General features: G+C 41.5%; 1 protein-coding gene across 1 annotated transcript in view; it reads right to left on the bottom strand.

The window, feature by feature from the left end:
* Positions 1–2431: 2431 nt before the first annotated feature.
* setd1a (SET domain containing 1A, histone lysine methyltransferase) overlaps positions 2432–22677 on the bottom strand; it is a 44563-nt gene continuing 24317 nt past the window's right edge. Inside the window, exons 15-21 of the mRNA XM_017697408.2 lie at positions 21206–22596; positions 18084–18480; positions 15568–15746; positions 14752–14862; positions 14079–14198; positions 7202–7339; positions 2432–3932 (exon numbers count right to left, since the gene is read on the bottom strand). Coding sequence (XP_017552897.1) covers positions 3759–3932; positions 7202–7339; positions 14079–14198; positions 14752–14862; positions 15568–15746; positions 18084–18480; positions 21206–22596 — 2510 coding nt within the window. The 3' untranslated portion in view covers positions 2432–3758. The remainder of the gene's footprint in view (positions 3933–7201; positions 7340–14078; positions 14199–14751; positions 14863–15567; positions 15747–18083; positions 18481–21205; positions 22597–22677) is intronic.

Genomic DNA, 22677 nt, shown 5'->3' with positions numbered 1-22677 from the left:
CATAGAAAAGTTTCACACCTCACTCCATATCTTTGCTGTTGGAACAAAACCTAGTATCTCCAAAATTATGACTTTACAGGAGAAGGAAAAATCGTACTCTACTTTTAATGTAAGTCAGTGGAACCAGACATTTTTCAAAGTAATTTTAGATCATTTCTGTTGATCCATCCATCATTACATTTACACACAATGTAAAGAACAATGGGTACTTTCACATTACATCAAGAACTGAAAAACAACAAAAATGGAGATACGAAGTTGGTTCTGACAGCAGCGATACATGAAAATTAAGCTGTAGAAACAGCCTGTTTTGAACTCATGATGTTTGTAATGACACAGCACATTAACTTTATCCAGTGAAACTCATTCCACACACAAGTAAACAAGCAATTTATCTTGCAAAAAAGATAAATACCACCATATCAAGGGTGGGCCGGTGTCCAGCACAGCTGGGTGATCTGCAGAATAAGGGAGGTGAGGGAGGCAAGAAACATCCACAAAATTAGCTAAACAATCCACAAAGAAACCACTAAACTATAGAAAGTGATGTCAGTTTCAGTGGAGTTTTATTGGGGCTTTCGAAGTTGAAGCATTAAGTAGATAAATAATTAACACAACTACTTGATTTGCACCTAGTTTGACTGTAGGAGTAGCAGGACGGAGCCCAGCTGTGTACACAAACCCAAAATAGTGAAATTAATTTGATCACTTGAAAGCCCTACATTTTAAACTCTGCACAGAAAGCGAAAGCGCATGGCAGTACAGTTAAAGGTGAGAGGGTTAGGGTTAGCCACAGCCTGATGAATATTACAGCTGAAAGATGACCCATTTCAAATCTAACTGCACATAATTGAGCTAGATCATGCGTGTCAAACTCAACCACTAAAAGCGCCATATTATAAATCTCAACAAATCTGTGGGCCAGAGAAAAAAAACTTTATTTTATTTTTAATTAATGCTGTGCTAAAGCCGAACTGGCCATTGTTCATTCAAAATATGCAAAAACGTCACCAGTAAAAGAGATGCTAGTAGGACATCTTGAAATATTACATGGACACTTGAAATATTCAAAATATAAATGTCTTCAGTAGCTCACTTTTTTTAAACTTACATATTTGTTTGAACTGGACACCTGACATTCTTTCTTTGCTCCAAGTTCACTAAGACTTGAGTGGTAAGATATGACTGGTGCAAAATTGAGGAATAACCAGTCCCCATACTGTTGGGGCAGGAGAGTTGTAGCGCACATCGTTGCAGTGCATGCATGGAAAATGTAGTACAACACACTGTGAAATGAGCAAATGTTAATATCAAATCTTTGGGGCCTGATCTGGCCCACAGGCCTTGTGTTTGACATGTGGGAGTCAGACCCACCACAAGCAACCAAACATCAATATTATGGTCACAGACTGAGGCGGAGCTACACTCACTTTCGAGAAACGTTATGGGCGTTGTCGGAGAATTCTATTCAGTAATGTTTTCTGCTAATACGCATTTGAATTACATAAGCATCTTAACTCTGAAATCTGATCGGTTTGGTCACCATGACCACTTCAGTTAGGACTGAATTTAGGACAAAAGCTAAGATTCAAATAAGTGACCCTTATTAGTCCCACAACGTGGAAATTTCAGCTCCACAATCTAACCCATCCATGCAGCGAAATACCACACACACTTATGAACACACACTAGAGGGCAGTGAGCACACCTGCCCGGAGCGGTGGGCAGCCCTATCCATGTTGATCAGGGAGCGCTTGGGGGTTAGGTGATTTGCTCAAGGGCACCTCAGTCACATACTCTCGGCTCAGGGGATTGAACTGGTTGCAAGGCTGGTTCCCAAACCTCCAGCCCACAACTGCCACCAAGAACTAAGAGCTGATGTTCTATTACAGAATATCAGTTCTTAAGTTCATAATGTCATCATTAACTCCAGATAAGGAAACAGTATTACAGAAGCATCTGAACTATACTGAATCTCCTAAATCCTGTCTTAAATTTAGGACTCAACACTTCTGTTTTAACTGCCAGTTTCTTTTGTGTTCAGGCAGCTGTTACAGGCAACAATTTCCTACTGGCGTAATTAACGTTTATTTATATTGTAAAAGGTTTCACTTGTGAGACGCTTTTTTCTTTTCTAACTCCACATTTTAAAAATTTAAGATACGATCCCCACCATTCCAGGTTTTCAAAAGACGCACAAACAGAACAAAAGTGCTTGTTTCAGTTTTTTAAAAAATATTTTAATGCACCATTAATAAAGGGTCCAACGCATTAATACAAGAGAAATATTGCAAATAATATTAAAATAATACATCAAATTTAAAGGAAAAAACAAAACAAAAAAACAACCGAATGATAGTTATGTACAATTTTTTCTCGCAATGGGAAAGTAGGAAAAAGAAGGACATATTTACAGACTGGAACCAGTGTGTTTCTACGAGAAACAAACACCTCTACAATATTTACATGTATTTCTTTCCATGTGTTTTTTTTTTTTTGTCCTTTTTACTTTTTAAATCTTGTTTCTGAGGGTCAGTTCGTACTGAAAGACTGTTGTAACTCTACATATATTACATGGTTTTCCTTACAAAGAAGGAAAAGACTGCCCACTGCTGAGGGCCTTCTGGAGTTAAAAACTGCTAAAAGGAAAGATAAAAACCAAAAGGGAGGAAAGAAAATATAAATCACTGGGAGACAGCTGCACAAATAAGACCGCCTGAGCTGAGAGGGCTGACCAATCACAGCAGAGATAGACTGCCAGGCACACCCTCTTTGTGTCAACATTACCAACGTCCCCCTAAACCCACTTTAGAAAAACGAAGTGACTGCACTGGTAGAGCTTATAGGGGTGGGAAATGCACCCTTAATTTAGTTCCCCACTTAGCCCAGGCTAAATATTCTACCCCACTGAGCTCAGAGCATTCATTGGTCCACAAAAAAAGAAGAAAGAAAATATCCAAGGTCAAATCAACCTCAATGTGATAAAACATTTAGTTTCCGATCCTGATGATGTCCTGTCGTCTAAAACCTGTAAAAATCAGGTAGAGTAAGGACACCAGGCTGTACCTTCAAACTGACTTTTTTCCAGTAAAGAAGGTTAAGAAAAGAAAAGAAGAAAAAAAAAAAAAAAAAAAAAAAAAAAAAAAAAGATGTAGGGAACCCTTTTAAGTGTGGTTACACAGAGGCCACAGAGGAGCAGGAGTACTTCACTGTTCACAAACCCAATTGAAAAATATTCATTGAAATAATAATAATAATAATAATAATACTTTAAAAAGGCTATTGTTCTTACGTTTAGAGTGGCGGAATCAAATAATCCTCATCTGAAGACCCCAAAGAAGGCTTTTATCCACCCCCCAACCCCTATTTAGCTTTGTGCGTATGTGAGCGAGAAGTGTGCCATTGCTTAACAACTACAGGCCTCTAAAAATATGCAACCAAATGCAGGGTGAAGATAGCAACGAATGGGAAGGGAGAGAATGCAAGATTTGTGAACCAGCAATGGTGCTGAAATCCCTATGGAGACGTCTATTTTGTCCAACCGCTGCGTTTCAACAGAATGGTCATGTATCATTAATAATACATTAGGTATGCCAAGCACATGTAATGTTCTGCCATGTTGTCCACGACTGCAACTGTATATGGATATGAACACGCTATCCATACGTCCCTGCCAGTCTCCTGCAGTGGCGGAGGGGAATCCACTGGAAAAAGCTGGATGTACACAAGAAGAAGGGTAAGCTTGTTGTCCCAGGACTTCAGTTGAGAGTTCCTCTGCAGTTCTCCGTCCCACACAAACAGGGAATTTTGTTCTCCTCAATGGGGAACTTATAGTCATACGTGATCTCTTCATTCACCCCGATAGGCTGCTTGGAATAGATGACAATCTTCTTCTGAGACTCGATGGTGATCACCTTCGCATAGCAGTTAGGCTGGAAAATAGAAGAGGAAGAGATTTAATTATCCAAAAAGCTCAGAAGAAAATTCAGAAGGACCTCACATACAAAATATAATGGTAACCAGGCCTGTGCTCTTCATACAGTCCTTCAGGAAACCGTGTGGAACATAAACGTGTGAGTTAAAGCTACTACGAAAAGGTGCTTTCGCCTCAATTTTGAAATGTTTGTGCTCCTATAAAGAGTATGAGAGGAGGCAAAGTCAAGCCTGTTTGAACAGCTGTGTCTCAAAGGATCCTTTTTCTTTAATAAACATCCAATACAAGTGGTATAATAGTATAAAGAATATTCACACATGATAAAAAGACAACTAGGCAGGCGCTTTACCGATTTTAGACTGGGCGTTCAACTACACAACTTTTAAAATCTTTGTGCATCGGAGAGTAAAACGGAGAGGATCAAACTTCACATCAGTTTGTCAGAGACTGTCTTTTTTGTGAGGTGCTCAGACTAGATGACAGGGCAAAAAGAGAACAGAACAGCTAGTCTGCGCTATGAATAAGAGCTCACACTCAGATCTCCTCAGATCACATGACACAAACAGAGCTGAACCTTCTGGGCCTGTTTGTGCCTTTATGCGCAGTAAAAGGTGTAAACTAGGGATTAATATGTGGTGAGAAGCGCTAATATTACAGTGAGAGCTGGAGAAATATTGCACTACAAACTGGCAGCTGAGATGTAAAAAGAGCGATGTGATGTCTGGATCCAACATTCTAAACATGATTACAGCTCTTATCTGTCTGAGTTTTACACACAGATCCTCCGTCTCTCCAGTCTGCTGCTCAGACAGTTCAGAGGGCTAAAGATTCACTCGTTGCTCTTCTTGCGCTACCAGATAATCCACATAGTCAGTCGCTTCCGATCCAGCTCCCGACCTCGAAAATCACTTCAGACTGTGAAACTTTGGCTCAAGAGACAAATCATGGTTAAAATTGGGCTAAAAATTGTGTGAAATTGCTCTTTGCACTGTCCACACTGCTCTGTAAAGGTTGAAGTGCTACTTTAGGTCAAGGTCCCCAACATCCACCCAAGCCTCTAACACACATTAACAGTTAAGTCTACAGTGTGAGTTTGTTTTCCATTCTTTTACACACACAGTTTAGCTCAACTTGGGCTTCAAATTAAAAATTTGAGCCATGTGCGACAGCACAAAGCAAACAACTGAGCACAAGGGAGGCACCTGGGTTCTTGAGCTGGGAGAAGCAGTTTTTGTTTTGTAAATAGGTGTTTTAAAGGCTTCCTAGTCCACCTTTCACAATAAAGAAAACTCAGATCACATGATTACCAATAAAATTTATAGTTACAGCCCTAGAAAACAGATAAGCTTGTCACAAGGTCACTGCAGGACCAACATCAGAGATTAATTAATTAAAAAAAGAAGAGAGAAGAAAAAAAAAAAAAAAATATATATATATATATATATATATATATAGAAAAGAAACAGATTCAAATTGTTTAAAAACAACCATATTGTTCTGACAAAAAATGGTCAATGGAACACAGACTTTTTACATGACTTCCACCTTCACCTACAGACAATCTCCCTGTGTAACTAGGCCATCACATAACAGCAAATGACACTTATCTCTGGGTACATGGCCAGGCGTACATGCCAGAACGCACAATGCATCACTGCCACTAATGGCAGTGGAATGGAATGACAATCATTACTAACTTGTTGGGCTGAAAGATTAATCTTTTTTTATTAATTTTTTTTTTTAAATCAAAATCGCAATTTGAAAGAGTACAATTTTCAAATCGCAAGAGCTGCAGTTTATAATAGTCTTAACAACAACACTAAACAACTAATAAAAATATACTCTCATGTTCTTAGCTAAAATAAGCCCCCTGCTTCAGTTCATACCCCAATAATAAACAACTGCAGTTTAAATTGCAATCGCAATCATAACATGGGTCAGAAAAATTACAATGAAATATCTTCCCAAAATCATTCTGCCGTACTTACATGAACCAACCAAATTTACTGAAACAGCATCTTTATAAAAAAAAAAAAAAAAAAAAAAAAAAAATGAAAAAAAATCAACTAATGAAAAGTCCTGGTCTAACCAACCATAACAGGCTCTTACAACCACAGACTACTATATTTGCCAAATAAGTTGAACAGGGCCAAATCTCCACTGTTGCTTATCCAGACCAGGTATTTAATTCAATGCTGTTGCAGTCCTGACTTAATCATGAGCCGCAGGGCAGCATGTTCCACAGTTCTGGTCCTTAAACACTCCTGCTCTGCACATTGAGGCGTTTTGCCTGCACCAAACAAACTGCTAAGTTGAAGGGAAATTCCAAGGATTTTGGACATAATCCAATCACTGAAATTCAGAGTGGTTTGACGTGAAACAGCACACTGTAAAGAAACATACTGACTCAGATTTCTTTATAGTGGTGGCAATGGACTTTTCTTTAAATATTGTTTTGCCTTAAAACATCTTTCATGTACTTTTCCTACATGAACAGCTTTTTTTAAAAAATTGTTTTGGGTCAAGACTCTCAAAACATTGTCAAAAAACAATGTCTCTGTATTTATAACTATATATCCCCTCATATAATACCTCTCTATGACGCTTTTAGAGGCATTAAATGCTTCAGAAGTCCATTTCCATCACTGCGAACATTTCGGTTGTAGTAACTTTCTCTAATACAAAGCACTTCACACCAAACCACTTACTATTTACAACGAAACAATTCAATTATGCCCAAATTTTGAAAAAGTTTTTTTTTTTTTAAATTCCCCTTTAATCACAGACACGCAAACTTGTGAGCAGTGAAAACGATGACAAGATCATAACCCACCACCTGTATGAGGGTCTCCAAGGAGAAAACTGTGGTGACTGAAGGCTAGACTTGCCTTAATAGACTTCCTTCCTTAACGTGTGTTCGCACGCAATGCACTGAAGATTTTATGATGTGATTTGCATTTTGCTCCATTTAAATGAAGCAAATAAACAGAAATTGTGCCCTAAAATTAGCATTAAAAATCCGATTAAAATGTGTTCGACACTATCTGTACGATCCTGTTCAGCATGTATAATAATTAGACAGCGTTATGTGTGAGTGTGGAAGACATTTTACACACACACACACACACACACACACACACACACACACACAGACACATTTTCTAAGCTGCTTCTCCCTCATGGTCGTGTGGTTGGTGGGGGTTGCGGGTTTGCCCATTGCAGGGCAGCATTTTCCTCTCCTCCTATATAAATGATAAGTGTACTTACAGTGCAGCAGTGGTTGATGAATCGTGCCAGGTTGCCACACTTCGTGGCATCGATGATGGTGTCGTGATCGACACGGAACAAGTAGCTGCTTCCGATTCCTTCCTGAGCATAGCGTTTCTCTCGATGGTCAGCCACCATCTGTCAAGAGATTAACAATAAAGCATAAACAAGAGAAGCAATACACTTTTCTGTTTTGAGGATTCCACTTCTTACGAGGGCTGCATAATTATATTGTTAAATGTTTTTTGCAATATTGATATTGCAGAAGACCTCAATATGCACGTGAACCCCCCAACTACAAAGCTAGACTTTTTTTTTTTATTACATGCTATGAGAAACTACTTCTTATAGCATATATGCTTCTCAAAGATGGCTTGCTTCTCAAACCTCTTCTCATAGCAAATATGCACCTCAAGATGCTCCAGAGGAGTTTCTCTGTGTTTTGATAAATCAGATTATACATTCCTAAATTATATTAATGAAACTCCAGGGTAAACCAACTCAACGTTTAGCACAAGGTAATTTAACGGCGGGTTCAATCAAATGTCCTCATGGGCCGAGTTCGGACAGCCCCGATCTAAAGCATCCGTCACAACCCTGAGATCACGTTACCAACATTTAACTGGGCGTCTCTTCATGGCACTAGACACTGACGACACATAAGTCTCACAGGCATCTGGTTTGTGAGTTAATGTTCTTAAAATTGTTTGTGCCCCACCTGTTCCCATATTACATATCACTTTCAAGTCCCCAGTACAGGAATTCGCTCGGAAATGCGTCATGACATAGAAGAAAAATTTGTTATGGTTTCCGATGTGCTTTGACAGATTTAAATCCGGTGCTGGTAGATTTTCATTTGCAACCAGCCTGACTCACCTAGAAATACCCAGGAAAAACAAGTGAGGAAACGAGGGCAGAGGGCAGCGGCATGGATGAGAGCACGTTGTCATGCTTGCTGGCTTCCTCTGCCTAAAACACCGGTCATCTACCTTCCTGCTGTATTCAGCTATGACCCAAAAAAAAATAAAATCATAAAAGCACCCCATCCAGACATAAATGCTGAGTTGAATTTAGCACAGATGTCTGTTGCGATCAACCACGTCCACAGCTTGGCAAGACCAAGCGCCTGTTTTTGAAATGGAAGAAGACTGGAGGAACTGTTTCTCCTCTATCTGTTTTAACAACGTGACTTGGGGCACATTTGGAAATTCTTCATCAGGTCTGGACAAATACATACAGACTTGATCAGAACACGTATAGCTGGCTGCATATCATTGTGTGAAAATGCCATGGTGAAAGGACCAATGGAGATACTCCAAAACCACATCAAATAAAATTTCTTTAGACAATTTCTAATTTTTACACAGGCCAGATTTTTTATCCCCGGGACGTTAAATTCAAAACAGTGATTGTGCACAAAAATATGCAGTTCTTTGTACAGGATGCGTTATTTGTACTTGGTCAACAAAACATGTAATTTGACAAAGTTCGCCCAAACTTGTACTTGTGACCGTATACAACAATAATTGTTAAGTAAACATCCAAACTTGCCAAAACTCTTGGATCTGACACAGGGCTGCCACAAGGCAATTTTCTGAGCCCTTTATTCTTCACCTTTTTCACCTTCGACTGTATAGTCAGAGGGAGCTCCAATTCCAGCATAACGTTTAACAACGATACCATAATTATGGGCACAATCTCCAATGATGACAGCCTACAGGGGGGAATTACGACTGGATGATGAGTGGTGTCAGTGTTGAAACTGTTTCTCAGTGTCAGCAAACATGAAGGACTTGTCATTGACTTCAGGAAACACAACACCCATGTCAATGCCAAAAGAGAGGGTCAGCAGCCTTGAGTTACTGGTATCACTGATTGTAAGGAAGCTGTTCTTGTCAGGGACATGCATGCACGCACGCTGATACTGTAAGTGGCAATGCTGGCACCTGGTGAAGGGGTGTGCCCCAACACATCATTTAAAAGGACGCAGTACAACGTTTCGGTGACGGGAAGGGAGATCCTGAGAAAAATTACAGCTTCAAAAGGATCAGTTTCCTGACTCGTCTTCTTTTGGGATGTGCATCCAACTATGATCGTCGAGTGCCCTTCCAAGAGTGCAAGCTACAGCCAGTGAAGGGAAAAAGTGATTTGCCTTTGCTTAATGTCTAGGCTTAATCTTTTAGGTGACAGCTCTGATGTTGAGATGTTTAAAAAATAAAAATAAAAAACAGAAGCACAAAGGAGAGGCATACATTTGAAAAGAACACCCAAATAAATAAATAAATAATAAAAATAAATAAAAAAACACTTATGATGATAAGGATCATTTTACGTGAATCACTTTTGCGCTTACTCATTTCGGCCCACCAAATACTTTTAAGAAACATTAACACGCCAAGGGAACTGCCAGAGCACACAGTTTCAGTCTCCAGGTAAACTTGCTCTTCTCAGGGGAAGGTCTTAATGATTTTTACATGAAAAAGGTGCAGACTAAAATACAGGGTCACTAACCAAGTCACCACAGAAGACTGATTTAGTGCATTAAATTCAACCACTATGTAAATACAATAAATCAGACGTACAACAAATCAATATGTTCAACAATTCCAGACAAAAACAAAATGATAGCTGCCTGGTTGGTTGCAAACAATGATTATTTCACACATTTGCACCTTTTTGCACCTTCTTTTAAAAAGCTAAGAAAGAAAGAAATCTGAATATGAGAAAATGAAAAACTTCACCTCTCACTTTTGCCCTTCGATTCCAATTTATTTCTGCTCCTCAAAGATTCTATTTATCAGCACCATAAGCACTGGCTTCCATTAACTAGTGTTAATGTTCACCAGCCCTAGAAGCAGCGCTAAACATTTAATCTTATGAAAATTTTATGAAACACTAAATCCTTTTGTTTGGCCAAATCAATTAGATTCTTTAAAACTCTCCTCTTATCAGCGGTAATCACACCGTCCCTTTTCCAACAGTAAAAGCACTTTAAATCTATGAGTCACAGGAATGACATTAATCATTCCAAAAATTCAATTTTTAAAGAAAGTGGTGCATCTTTATACATGCACAAAGACAGTATTATGAGCAGGGCCTAGGTAGATAGTTATGTAGCTTGATGCGATTTATAGCACAATACTCCTGGTTCCCAAGAGCTCCTCATGATGGAGGGGATTTCAAGGTACACTGCCTCTGTAAGACCACCAGACAACAGGCACACAATTCTGTCTTTCACCTAGCAGATGGCGTTAGACAATACATACATGGACCACAAATATAGACAGTTTCTAGGCTCAGGCCATCAGGCTGCTCGGTAACATGGACTGTAACAGACGACTATATTTGAACTCTATTTTTCATCACATTTAAGTGTGTCGATCCATGTATGCTGCATTTATTACGGCTGCTTTCACACCTAGTTTGTTTACTGAAGCCTGCACCAGTGTTTGCACCAGGTTTCTGTGATACAGCATCTTTTATCTTTAGGGTTTCTACACTGCAATGGCTAAAACAGACCAAATTACATATGTGGGTGTGTTTTTGCTCCCTCGTTTGGTGTGGTCAATCATAAAAACATATCAGTACATAAACAACCACCAGCAGCAAACTGAACCATGGTTCACTTGGAAGTGAACAGCGTCATGGAACATCAGCTCAGAGTACTTAAGGGTTCACACCTGTCAAAACACACAAAACTAAAGAAAACAGTTCCACTGGTCCACACCAAACAAGGCAGGTGTTTGTTTTATTATAAAATGCGTAGTTCCAGGCCTAAAATCTGACTGGCTGAACCGTGTCACCACATGCTCACCCATGACCGCCTCACAGCAACTGAATTGTGCATTACTGTGCCACAACATGGGAAAAAAAACCCATTATACTGTTAAAGAAATAATCTTTGTCGCTCATGCTGCTCGCATGGACAACCGAGTGTAATGATGAAGTAAGGACTTTTGTTTTTTTGTTCAAAATGAGGGGCAACTAATGTTCTTAACTAGAACTGGGCTGGTCAGCTAGCTAACAGGCTAAAAGAGCCAAAAGCCTAAACAACTCCATCTTTAATATCGTCATTAATAATGATTTGATTCAGCCCCAGTGTGAGAAGAGGGTGCTGTGCTAAATAACTCTGTGGCAATTTGGTGACCAAAAAAAACAGCTTTATTTACATTAAGCAGGGCTGTGTTATCATATATTCACTGTTACACCTCATAAAATAAAATAAAATAAATAAATAATGAAATGACCGCAAACATACTGCAGTGGCCGACCACGTTCTTTTCCTGATAGTTGCTTGGCAATGACACCACACTACAGGAACTACCTTTCTTGCCAGAATACTTATGTCGATTATTATTAATAAAATAATTATTTTTAGAAAATTTGTGAATTTTATTTTTTGTTGGCTATAGGTTTATAAAAGCAATTACTGCGATTTAAGCCACTCCTTAATTTTGCTGCATCAAAAAATGTATCGTCTTGAGACACCAAACCAAATGATCAATTTTGTGAGTCTTCACAGACACACTTATTGTCAGGGATGCACATAACTGGTACGCAGGTACGCATGCGCGACAAAAATTAGCAACGCGTACTGCCACTTGGGTCACTACCGCGCTCTTGCGTACTGACGATCCCTCCTGAAATATTTCACATGACTGCTCAAGTCGCCAGTGTACATCGGTAAATGTTGGTAATTATAGTCAAACATGTCTAAGAAGAAACAGACAACAGTAAGCAGCTTCTTTGGAGTTTCGCCCCCAACTAAGAAACAGCAACTGGAGCCAGAGCCGAAGAAAAGACTTTTTTCGGAGAAGTGGCTGCAAGAAGTGCCGTGGCTTGAGGCTAATGATGAGCGAACAGAAATGTGGTGCAAGATTTGCCGTGCCCATCCACAGCTAGCAGACAAAACAGGTGCATTTTATAAAGGGTCGAAGAATTTCAATCATCCGTTATTTAACAAACACGAAAAGAGAAAGGAACATGCCACTGTGGCGCAAGCCATTGCTAATAAACAAGCTAGCCGAGAAGACATAGCAAGTCGTCCACTTAGCAGATGGCGAGACAAGCTTACTGATCAACAAAGGCAAGCCCTTTTTAACGTTTTTCTCCTTGCTTTCCATAAAGCGAAACACACCCGTCCCATGTCGTCATTTGCGAAGGATATTCCGTTGCTGAAGCGGCTAGGAGTTAATGTTGGGACTGCTTATCATTCACGTGAAGGGGGCACAAGGATTATGCAGAGCATAGCGCATACCATCAGCAGGGAGCTACGAGCAAAGTTGCAGGCTGCTCAGTTTTGGGGACTGCTTTTTGACGGGTCCGAAGACATCACAAAAACTGAGCAGGAAATCGTGTACATTGTGTCAGTATCCACCAATGGAGAGTTTTCGTCAGACTTTCTCGGATTGGTCGAATTGGGTGCCGACCGCACCGCACAGGCAATAACAGACGGGCTTGTAAAACTTTTTCAGGACGCATGCTTGGACGACTGGAGAACAAAGTTGGTCGCTGTGTGCACAGACGGCGCAGCTGTTAACGTCGGGGTGTACAACGGCGTTGTGCCAAAACTAAAGGGACTAGTTGCGATTGGAGACAATCTTGTGCACATTCTGTGCACTGCACACACGCTGGAGAATTGCGCAAAATCAGCTGACCGCAAGGTTCCGTACTGCAACACCTTCAATCAGTCTGTGGTCAGGCTGCTGCAGTTTTATTTACAGAAAGGTGGTGCGAAAAAAACGGCTGCATTGCAGAAGCTATGTGAAGAAAATGGGATCTCCTTTGTGAAATTGGGAAAGTTTCATAATATTAGGTGGTCTGCATGGCGGCACGAAGTACTGTTAAAAATATCAAGACTATTGCCAGCCATTAAAATGCAATTGGCTACAAGTGATAACCCTGACTTGCAGCATATCTGCACAGAGCGTTTTCAATGCTTTCTAACACACATGGTTGACATTGGCAACATTTTGAAGACCACATCAATCAGATTTCAGAAAGAAAAGCTGACCATAGGGGAATGTAAGGACGAACTCATGGTGGCCATTGGGCAATTCAAACTTATGCTTGATGCTGGAGACCATAGTGCACAGACTGTTTCTAATGCTGAGGCTGACATAGACAAGACAGACTTACTCAGTGCGTTAATTGAAGAGTTTGAAACTAGATATGACTCCCTTAAGTCATGTGATCACTTCTTAGTATTTGACCCTTCAACCTGGCCTCAGGAAATGCAAGGCCTCCACAGTTTTGGAAACACAACAATTTGCAACATTCTCCAAAAATACGAGGCCATCTTGCAGCTCAATAAAGACATCACTCTGACAGAATGGATGCGCTTAAAGCAGGCAGCAAAACGGCTGGGAGCATCTTCTGTGTATGACCTAGTCCAAATAGTAAATAATCCAAGTAACCCGGATGCTTACTCCAACATCAAAGAGCTGGTTAAGCTGTCTCTTGCACTGCCTTTGAGCAGTGCAGCTTGTGAGAGAGGTTTTTCACATCTTAACATAATCAAAAACAAATACAGATCCCGCCTGTCACATGCTCGTCTCTCAGCCCATATGCACATCCACCTGTCAAAGGAGACCACAGAGACATTTAACCCAAAGCCAGCTGTTGACCTGTGGATGGAGACAGCCAACCGGAGGCTCAACCAAGGGCAAGGAAGTACATCTATAGCAGCAGCATCATCTGAGGAGGACAATGGGGGCGACAGTGCGGTGGATAGTGAGGAGGACTTTTAAGACTTATCACGGATGAGGTGAGTACCAAACACTATTTGCTGGTACTCACATGAGTAACTCACTAAAAAAGTTATGTGCACCCCTGCTTATTGTGTATAACTCTACTGCATAAAAAGCATCAGTTTTACCTGTCGGATGTTTTGGCCGACATACTCAATAACCATTTCATCCGCTGCGATGGGCTCCATGGCAAATAGGCCCCACTCGTGGATACGACTGCGACCGAACCGCAGCTTCTTCTTGCGGAACTGCACACAGAAATGAAGAGAGCAGAAATTAAACAAAGGAATGAAAGACAAAAAGGGAAGCAGACGGGATTCAGGAGAATTTAAAGAAATTCAGGTTAAACAGTGACTCCTTACTCCATAAAAGGCAAGCAAATGTTAATGGTTTCCTATTAAAGGAAAACTTTTCACTGCACAGCTACTTAACATTGTGCATGTTTTGTTTTGCTGACACACATCAGCCAAAAAAAACAAAAAAGCAAAAAGCAGAACATTACGACTACAAGTAAAAATGAAAGGTCAAGAGAAGAACAAGTGAACAATTCTCAGCATTAACACGTCCCCGATCCATAAATAAGTCAGCGCAATCCAAAAATAGCTGTGCCTGTTTGCACACATAAGGGCTGAGTGTGAATAACTCTGTTCACCTTAAAAGTAAAACAGATGGTCGCTGGGTTTGTATGAAGAAACACCGTTCCTTAAATCAGATACTGATGCAAGTAAGCTACAAAATAAATTACACTGCTGTAATCACATCAGTCTGACAAACAGTCAAGGTCATAGCAGGAGATTTCACCTTGAGCTGGTTGAGTTTGAGCAGGTCTGAGTCCATGACTGCAGGTGTGCCGATAGCACTGAGGAGACGCCTTTGCTCAGAGCGCCTCTCAGACAGCAAACGGTTCGAGCCCTGAGGGGGAAAAAGAAGGAGTGTATAATTCAGTGCTTTGCTTTGCTGTACTATACAAATGTAACTACACATTTAATTACAAAATGAGTCACAGAATAAATGACATTACTTTTGTTTTACATTCTGTAATGTTAGTCACACCTCTTATAACTTCAGCATGAATGAGCAGAGCTAAACTGCTGCAGACATAATGTAAAAGATATTGTACATGTAATGCATGTAATATAGGTAAATGTTATTTGTTGTGACATCAAAGAAAAAGTTCATTCAAAACAATTTTTGCAACCTAGTCTCCATATGTGGACCATGTGGACTGGGGAGTAAACAGCACACTTCATAAGTGTTTACATACCATATCAAACTTTCAAGAAAATAAGTAAGAAAAAAAAAACAGCTTTCCATGATATGGGCTTTTCCAAACAAGGTGGGGAGTATTAAATTATATTGTATACTTTATAAATGTATAAATTATATTGTATGCACTCCCTAAAGAAGTGGCACAATGTGAATGAGGTTAATGCTATAAATACAAGGCTTATTATTCAGTAATGCATCTTAACATGTATTCTTCAGTTACTCCAATGAATTACTTGGCTACAAATATGGAACTAATGTACAAGTTCTGTATTTATGAGGCTAAGGCACTGGCACCTAAGGGAAACGTTGCACCTAAGGGCACTGGCACCTAAGGGAAAAGTAAAATACCGCAATGTCAAAGTCCATAGCTTCCTGCACAGCCTCAGGGAGGTCCAGGTCCAGGTATACGTCCTTCTCCTTGCGGCTGATGGCATAGTAGCCCTCGCTACGGGCGCAGCCTGTGACGTGCTCTCTCAGCTGCCCGACTGCTGCTTTCTTCTTACGCCGTGGATTCGGGATGTTGGTAAGTACAGAGGTGGGTTAAGGGATGTAACTTATGAGAGAATTAACATGGTAAAGTCACGACTGAACACTTGCAGTATTTGTCCATTTGCAAATACCTTGCGGGCCATCTCATGTAAAACAACTGAGAATTACGAGTGAAAAAGAAAATGCCCAAAACATCTGTGTTATGTTAATGTTAATTAGGGATGACAAATTATTCATAACCGTAATAATCTTAAATCGTCTTTGAAAGTTCTAAGAACTGGCTACACTACGCTCAGCGTTTAAGTCCAAAAAAGTGGGTGCTTAGAGCTTGGCTTATTGTTTAAATAAGTAATTCATTGAAAAAGAAAAAACACATTTAAATCAATGACATTGTTTGATGTTTGTATACATATATATACACACACACATACATATCCACTTAGTGCAAATTAATATAAGCTGGTTCAATTGATGGCCTACAAAAAGGTGTCTCATTACCAAGGTGCCACACAAGAAACATCTCATGACGGGTAAAATCAGTTAGCTCTCTCAAGACCTTTGCAACCCCATTGTTGCAAAACATACTGATGGCATTGGTTACAGAAGAGTTTCTAAACTACTGAAGGTTCCAGTGAGCACTGTTGGGGCCAAATCCGGAAGTGGAAAGAACATCATTTCACCATAAACCGGCCACGACCAGGTGCTCCCTGCAAGAGTTTAGACAGGGGAGGGAAAAGACTTATCAGAAGAGTTGTCCAAGAGCCAAGGACCACTTGTGGAGAGCTACAGATAGACCTGGAATCAGCAGGTACAATTTTTTCAAAGAAAACAAGTAATGCACGCAACCGTCGTGGCCTGTCTCCACGCTCACCACTGCTGAAGAAAAAGCATGTTGAAGGGTGTTAAAGTTTGCTCAACAACATTTAGAACAGCCTGTGAAATACTGGGAGAATATAGTCTGGCCAGATGAGACCAAAATTTACCTATTTGGATGCCATAATACACATCATCATGTTTAGAGGTCAAAAGGCACTGCATATCACCCCAAAACACCACACCAACAGTGAAGTTTGGAGGTGGGAACATCATGGCGCAGCATACGGTACTGGCACGCTTTATATAATTGAAGGAAGGATGAATGCACAAATGTAAAGAGACATTCTTGATAAAAATCTGCTGCCACCTACCAGGAGGATGATGAAACGAGGGTGGACGTTTCAGCAAGAAAATGATCCCAAACACACAACCAAGGAAACTTTCAGTCGGTTTCAGAGAAAGAAAATAAAGCTGCTAGAATGGCCCAGCCAATCACCTGACCTGAATCCAACTGACAATCTATGGAAGGAGCCCACGGAACCTTGTGGATTTGAAGTGTTTGTATGGAAGAATGTGCCAAAATGACACCTGAGCAATGCATGCGACTAGTTTCTCCACACAGGAGGCGTCTTGAAGCTCTCACACCTCAGCAATGCATGCGACTAGTTTCTCCATACAGGAGGCGTCTTGAAGCTCTCACACCTCAGCAATGCATGCGACTAGTTTCTCCATACAGGAGGCGTCTTGAAGCTCTCACACCTGAGCAATACATGCGACTAGTTTCTCCATACAGGAGGCGTCTTGAAGCTCTCACACCTGAGCAATGCATCGCGACTAGTTTCTCCATACAGGAGGCGTCTTGAAGCTCACACCTAAGCAATGCATGCGACTAGTTTCTCCATACAGGAGGCGTCTTGAAGCTCACACCTAAGCAATGCATGCGACTAGTTTCTCCATACAGGAGGCGTCTTGAAGTTCTCACACCTGAGCAATGCATGCGACTAGTTTCTCCGTACAGGAGGTGTCTTGACGCTGTCATCACCACCAAAGGCTTTTGCATGAAGTATTAAATAAATTTCAGTAAGCATGTTCAATACGTTTTCCCTGTCTCACTTCTCATTATTACACAATTTATGGACATCAATGGGTTCATTTCTTTGCATGTGTGGATTGGAAGGGTTGTTACAGACATCTGGTGAGAATTTCATTTCAATAGCACCTTTAGAAATATTTTCACTTAGAAAACTTATAATAAATAATAATTATTTTACCTGCTGTACACACACACACACACAGACACCTTAACTTATTAAACTCACCCCTTCTAGCCTTAATGTAAGATTTTCTAACTTATTGTTGGATGCAAAAGCTTCACATGGAATGACCATCTGCATCCATCATTTTTAGGGAAGGGGGGGGCAAATAAACAAAAACAAAATAACCTTGTAGAAACTTTTGGCTTTTTCCATTCCTCAGTGACATTTCCTACCCATCATTCTTCTCGTACCCCACTCACTAACACACCCAGGTCATCAGGCCACCATTCACAGAAAGGATATCAGGGTGAGGGACCCAGTGTGTGTCGTTGAGCCAGTCCGTGTTGTGGTCATCCTGCAGCAGCTTCTCGTAGGTGCTCCTAAGCAGTCTCATGTCCTCAAAGTCCAGCCCAGCATTCCAGATGTCATAGAGGATGGTCATCTGCTCAAACTCACTGCGATGGTCAAATGTGTGCAGCAACTCTGGCTCTGCTGGCAGCACTGGGGCCTGCTTGGGCCTCCTCTGCGTGGACGGGGTTACTCCAGCTTCCTGAAGGAAGAGCCGCTCGCTTTTTCTTACCTCCTCATGTTCAAACTCGATGGATTCATCCAGACCAAAGTCAGAGTAGGCTGAATCAGAGCTGGAGCTGGAAAGCTCACCCGACTCCAACTGCTCCACATCCACGTCCTCCTCCAGGTCCTGACAGCAGAGAGGGCAAAGGCAGCGTTGGTGGGGGGAAAAAAGGACAAGCTGTGGACATCATACAAGCTGGGGTTGCACAGTTTAGAATTATAGAGTATTTCAAACAAATACAAGTACAAGTCAGAGGAATCTACTGTTATTCCAAAAGCCTCCACAGCTAAACAAGGACAGTAGAAGAGAGTGAGCTGCTTTACCTCTTTTTCAGAATGGAAATGTAATGTGTCATATCTTATATGTTTACATAAACCATCTTTGTGTAAAACTCAACTGCTCAACTGCTAAGAAAGAAAGCACACTGGTGGTACAAGACCAGTTGGACAGGCTTGGCTGCAGCTGTGGTGTCCAGAACGCAGCTCGCAGTTACACTGCATGAAATGCATCATGACACATTTTTGAACACAACTACAAGTGAAACCCCGTCTGCGTAGCCCAAAGTGTCTGCGTTCACGTCTTGCGTGAACTGTGTTTTGGGCCTAAGCGATCAGTTACCCTTTATTGTTACTTGATCAATAATTAACTCTTATCGATCCAAATTTCACTCTGAATGTGCTCCAGCGCTGTCAGAAACACACTGCATAATAAAGGAAGCGTTGTGCATACATCATATAGCGAAAGAAAACAGGACCACACAGAAAGCTCTGGTCCTACACGCTTAGAAATGATGGTTCTTCAGTAAAGAAAATGCATAAAATAAATGCTATATAGAAGCATGAACACTGAAAGAAGCTTTTGCATGATTAGCGGGTTCTTTGCATTATGAAAAGGTTTTTTAGATTGATGCAGAACACGCTGTAGATGATTCTATGTAAAACCTTTTTGAAGAGGTTCTATATACACCAAAAGGGTTGTATCAGTTTGACATCAAAACAAGAGTAGAACCCTTTTTGGTGCTACATACATCCATCTACAGCACATTCTCCATCAATCTGAAGAACACTTTTACAACGCAAAGAACCCATTAATCATGCAAAGGGTCCTTTGTTTTTAGGGTTCTGGAGAGCGCACACATTAAAATGGATAAAACAATTTTACTGATCATGTTAACGTGGCATAACTCCTCTGCTGGCAGATTTAAACAAGTAGGTTTCTTTTTCTGGGACTGTTCTTGGCTGTGTTCACATCCTTAATTAGCTGATTAGTTGGATTAAGTAAGAGCTGGGAAAACAATATCGGAACAGAAACACTGACTTAGATCATTTCTTTAGCTGCCAGCAAATAATTATGTCAACATAAACAACTTCATGGATGCCAATGCACTATTAAGCAAACGCTAATCATGAACTGACAGCATATAAAACTCAGGCAGACAGTGAAACCAGGCACCATACTGCAGCACTTAAAATGAGCAAAGGCGCATGGAGACATATGGTGATACACAAAAGCACCACTGGTCAACATTTCCGTTACTGTGAATGGTTAAGAACAGATCTCCAAAAGGCATAAAGATAAAACATTCTTTTAAACATTTTAAGCAAGATTAGTGTATTATTTTTGTGAAAAAAGAAAGGTGTTCCTAAACTTCTGCATGGTGCCCCTAGAGATCTGAGCTCTCAGACAACATTCACCAAGGTCTCAGACCTTAATTGTCTTCTTAGGTCTGTGGCTTATTGACAAGTATCGTTAGGAAAGGCCAAAGCTTTACAAAAACACTTCACTCCTCACGCCTTGTCCTAAAAATCATCAGCCACTGTCTCCTCTAAGCAGCTTCCTAGCACTCTGAAGATTAAAATAATTCATGTCTACAAAGCAGAAGAAGGCTTTAAGAAGACAGCAAAGCATTTTCAGGTTGTCTTTTCCTTAGTTCGTAAGGTAATTACGTAATGGCACTTAATAAGGATGGTAAGATCAAGTTGTGATCTGAAATACTTTCCAAAAGAACTGCTTGCAGGCCATTCAAAACCCCTGTTTGACTGCAAAAGATCTTCAAGAAAATTTAGGAGACTCTGTGGTAGAGGTTTTGTTCACAAAGAGCAAAGGCATGTTTGGAGTAAAAAGCATGCAAAATTTCATGAAAAGAAGACCTCTCCAATCGCTAAGCAAGGCATGTTGCAGCCAGTGGCACAGGGACTATTTCACTGGTAGAGGGAAGAATGAATTTGATTTAAACAAACAAAACACCGTCTGCACAGTCTGTAAAAAGCTGAAGATGAAAAAAAAGAATGGCTTTTACAGTCAGATAACGCACAAAAAACACAATGGACTACATCAAGAGGCACAGGCTGAAGGTTTTGCTATGGCCCTCACAGTTCCCCAACCTCAAAAGTGCAGAGCATGCACAATGGCCAAAGGATCTTACAGAACTAGAAGCCTTTTGCAAGAAAGAATGGATTAAAATACCCCAAAATGAGAACTGAAAGACTACAAAATCGATTAAAAGCGGTCATACTTGCCAAAGGAGGTTTTTCTAAGCACTGACCACAAGGTTTCAGGTCTTTTTACTTTGTTATTATGACACCATAAAAGACAGAAATAAAAAAGTAATCTTGATTAAAATATTAAAGAAATGTGTCTTCTTTAACTTCACGCCTTTTGGAAATTAGGTTCTTTTACTCGCTTCTACTATTCACACTAGCAAATTTTAATCAGGGGTGCCCAAACTTTTGCATGCCACTGACACAGAAACGGCACTGCATCCACAGTCTTGTTTCAACAGGCCACAGGTTGAGGTTGAAAACTTGTGAAACTTTGCGTATTATTTCTTAAGGAAAACACATCCACACACCTCTAACTTCCCTTTTCTCTGTTTCTTGCTTTGTTCCTCCTTCTGCCTCTTGGGGAGTTGCACATCCACATTCTCTTTATCTTTCTTAGTCCTCTTTTTACTCTTCCCTTTCTCCAGCTCCTCCCTCTTGAATGACCCTTTCTTTTTGGAAGCAGGACTGAGAAACTGAGCCTCAGCCGAGTCACTGGCCTCACACACAAGACCCATTCCAGGGAGGCTTCCGTAAAGTTCGGATGCGTCCCCTCTGCCCATCTGGGCATCTCCGATCACCTCCTCCGGAGCCTCCTGCACACCATGCTGGTTGAGGTCCGCGGGGAGTAAGACAGTGGAGTCCTGTTTTGTCCTCTTTTGGGTAGAAGGAAGAGGAGAAGGAAGGAGGAGAGCAGGATATTTGGAGTAATTGTGTTCCTGCAGGACGAACATGCCTTCTGGGTCCAGCAGAGGGTGCCGAGGGTGTGGAGCAAACAGATCTCCCTCTTCCTCCTCCAGCTTGTGCTCTTCAGCCTCATCTGAGGTTTCCGTCTCCTCAGAGTCTACATCCGCATCTGGGTCCATCTTCAAAGCTACGTCGGCCAACACAGACAGGTCAGGTGGAGGTGCTGTGGCCAGCTGTAGCAAACTGGAGGCTCCTACCTGCTCCCTGAGCCGCTGCCTCTGCTCTAACTGTTCCTCTTCATCCTCCTCCTCCTCCTCCTGCAAAACAGGGTGTAACAAGGAAGCAGGGGAACCAGACTGGCTGACTGTTCTGGGGCGGCCACGAGGCCGACCCTTCTGAGTGGGCGTGGTTGGGACAGGGACTGGCTCCTCGTAAGCAATTCGGACCAGAGAAGCATGGTCCAGTGGTAGGTTTTGCACAGTAAGACACACAGGAGTGACAGGCGTTTTGGGGGAGTCTTTGCCTGCACCACGTCTGGAGGGAGACTTTGCAGGGGGTGTCTGCGGGGACTGATGGGGGCCTGGACTTTTCCTGGGCTCCTCTGGCCGGAGGGAGCGCACAGGAGGAGGGACGGTGAGAACGGAAGTAGGGGACTGGGGAAGGGCACTAGCCTCGCCCGGGGAGGAGGCAAATGGGCGGAGCATTGGGAGAGATTTGGAGGACAAAGGTGGAGTAGCAGCGGTGAGTGTGGCTCCAGGAGAGGCTGCTGTGAGCACATCTGGAGGCTGAGCTTTGACAGGAGAAAGGAAGAGAGATTGAGAGGGAGCAGGAGTTGCAGGTGGAGACAGTGGCCCAGTCGGGGGCTCAGGGGTAGGTTTGACCTCATTCTCCTCCATGGAGAAGGACACGGTCTTGCGCCGCTTCTTGAGAGGAGGCAAGATGGGAGATGAAGGGCGAGGACAAGGTGGAGACGAAGGCCGCCGATCTGTGGGCCCAGCTTTGGTCGTCTCTTCTTCTGTATTTAGAAAACAAGACAATTAAGTGAGAGGAAAAAGAGGAAACAGGGTTTTCCAACAAGCTTGATGTAAAATCTGAA

This window comes from Pygocentrus nattereri, chromosome 14 (assembly GCF_015220715.1).
Source record: "Pygocentrus nattereri isolate fPygNat1 chromosome 14, fPygNat1.pri, whole genome shotgun sequence".
NCBI lineage: Eukaryota > Metazoa > Chordata > Actinopteri > Characiformes > Serrasalmidae > Pygocentrus > Pygocentrus nattereri.
The sequence above is the reverse complement of the archived record's forward strand: the minus strand, read 5'-3'. Positions and strand labels throughout refer to the sequence as shown.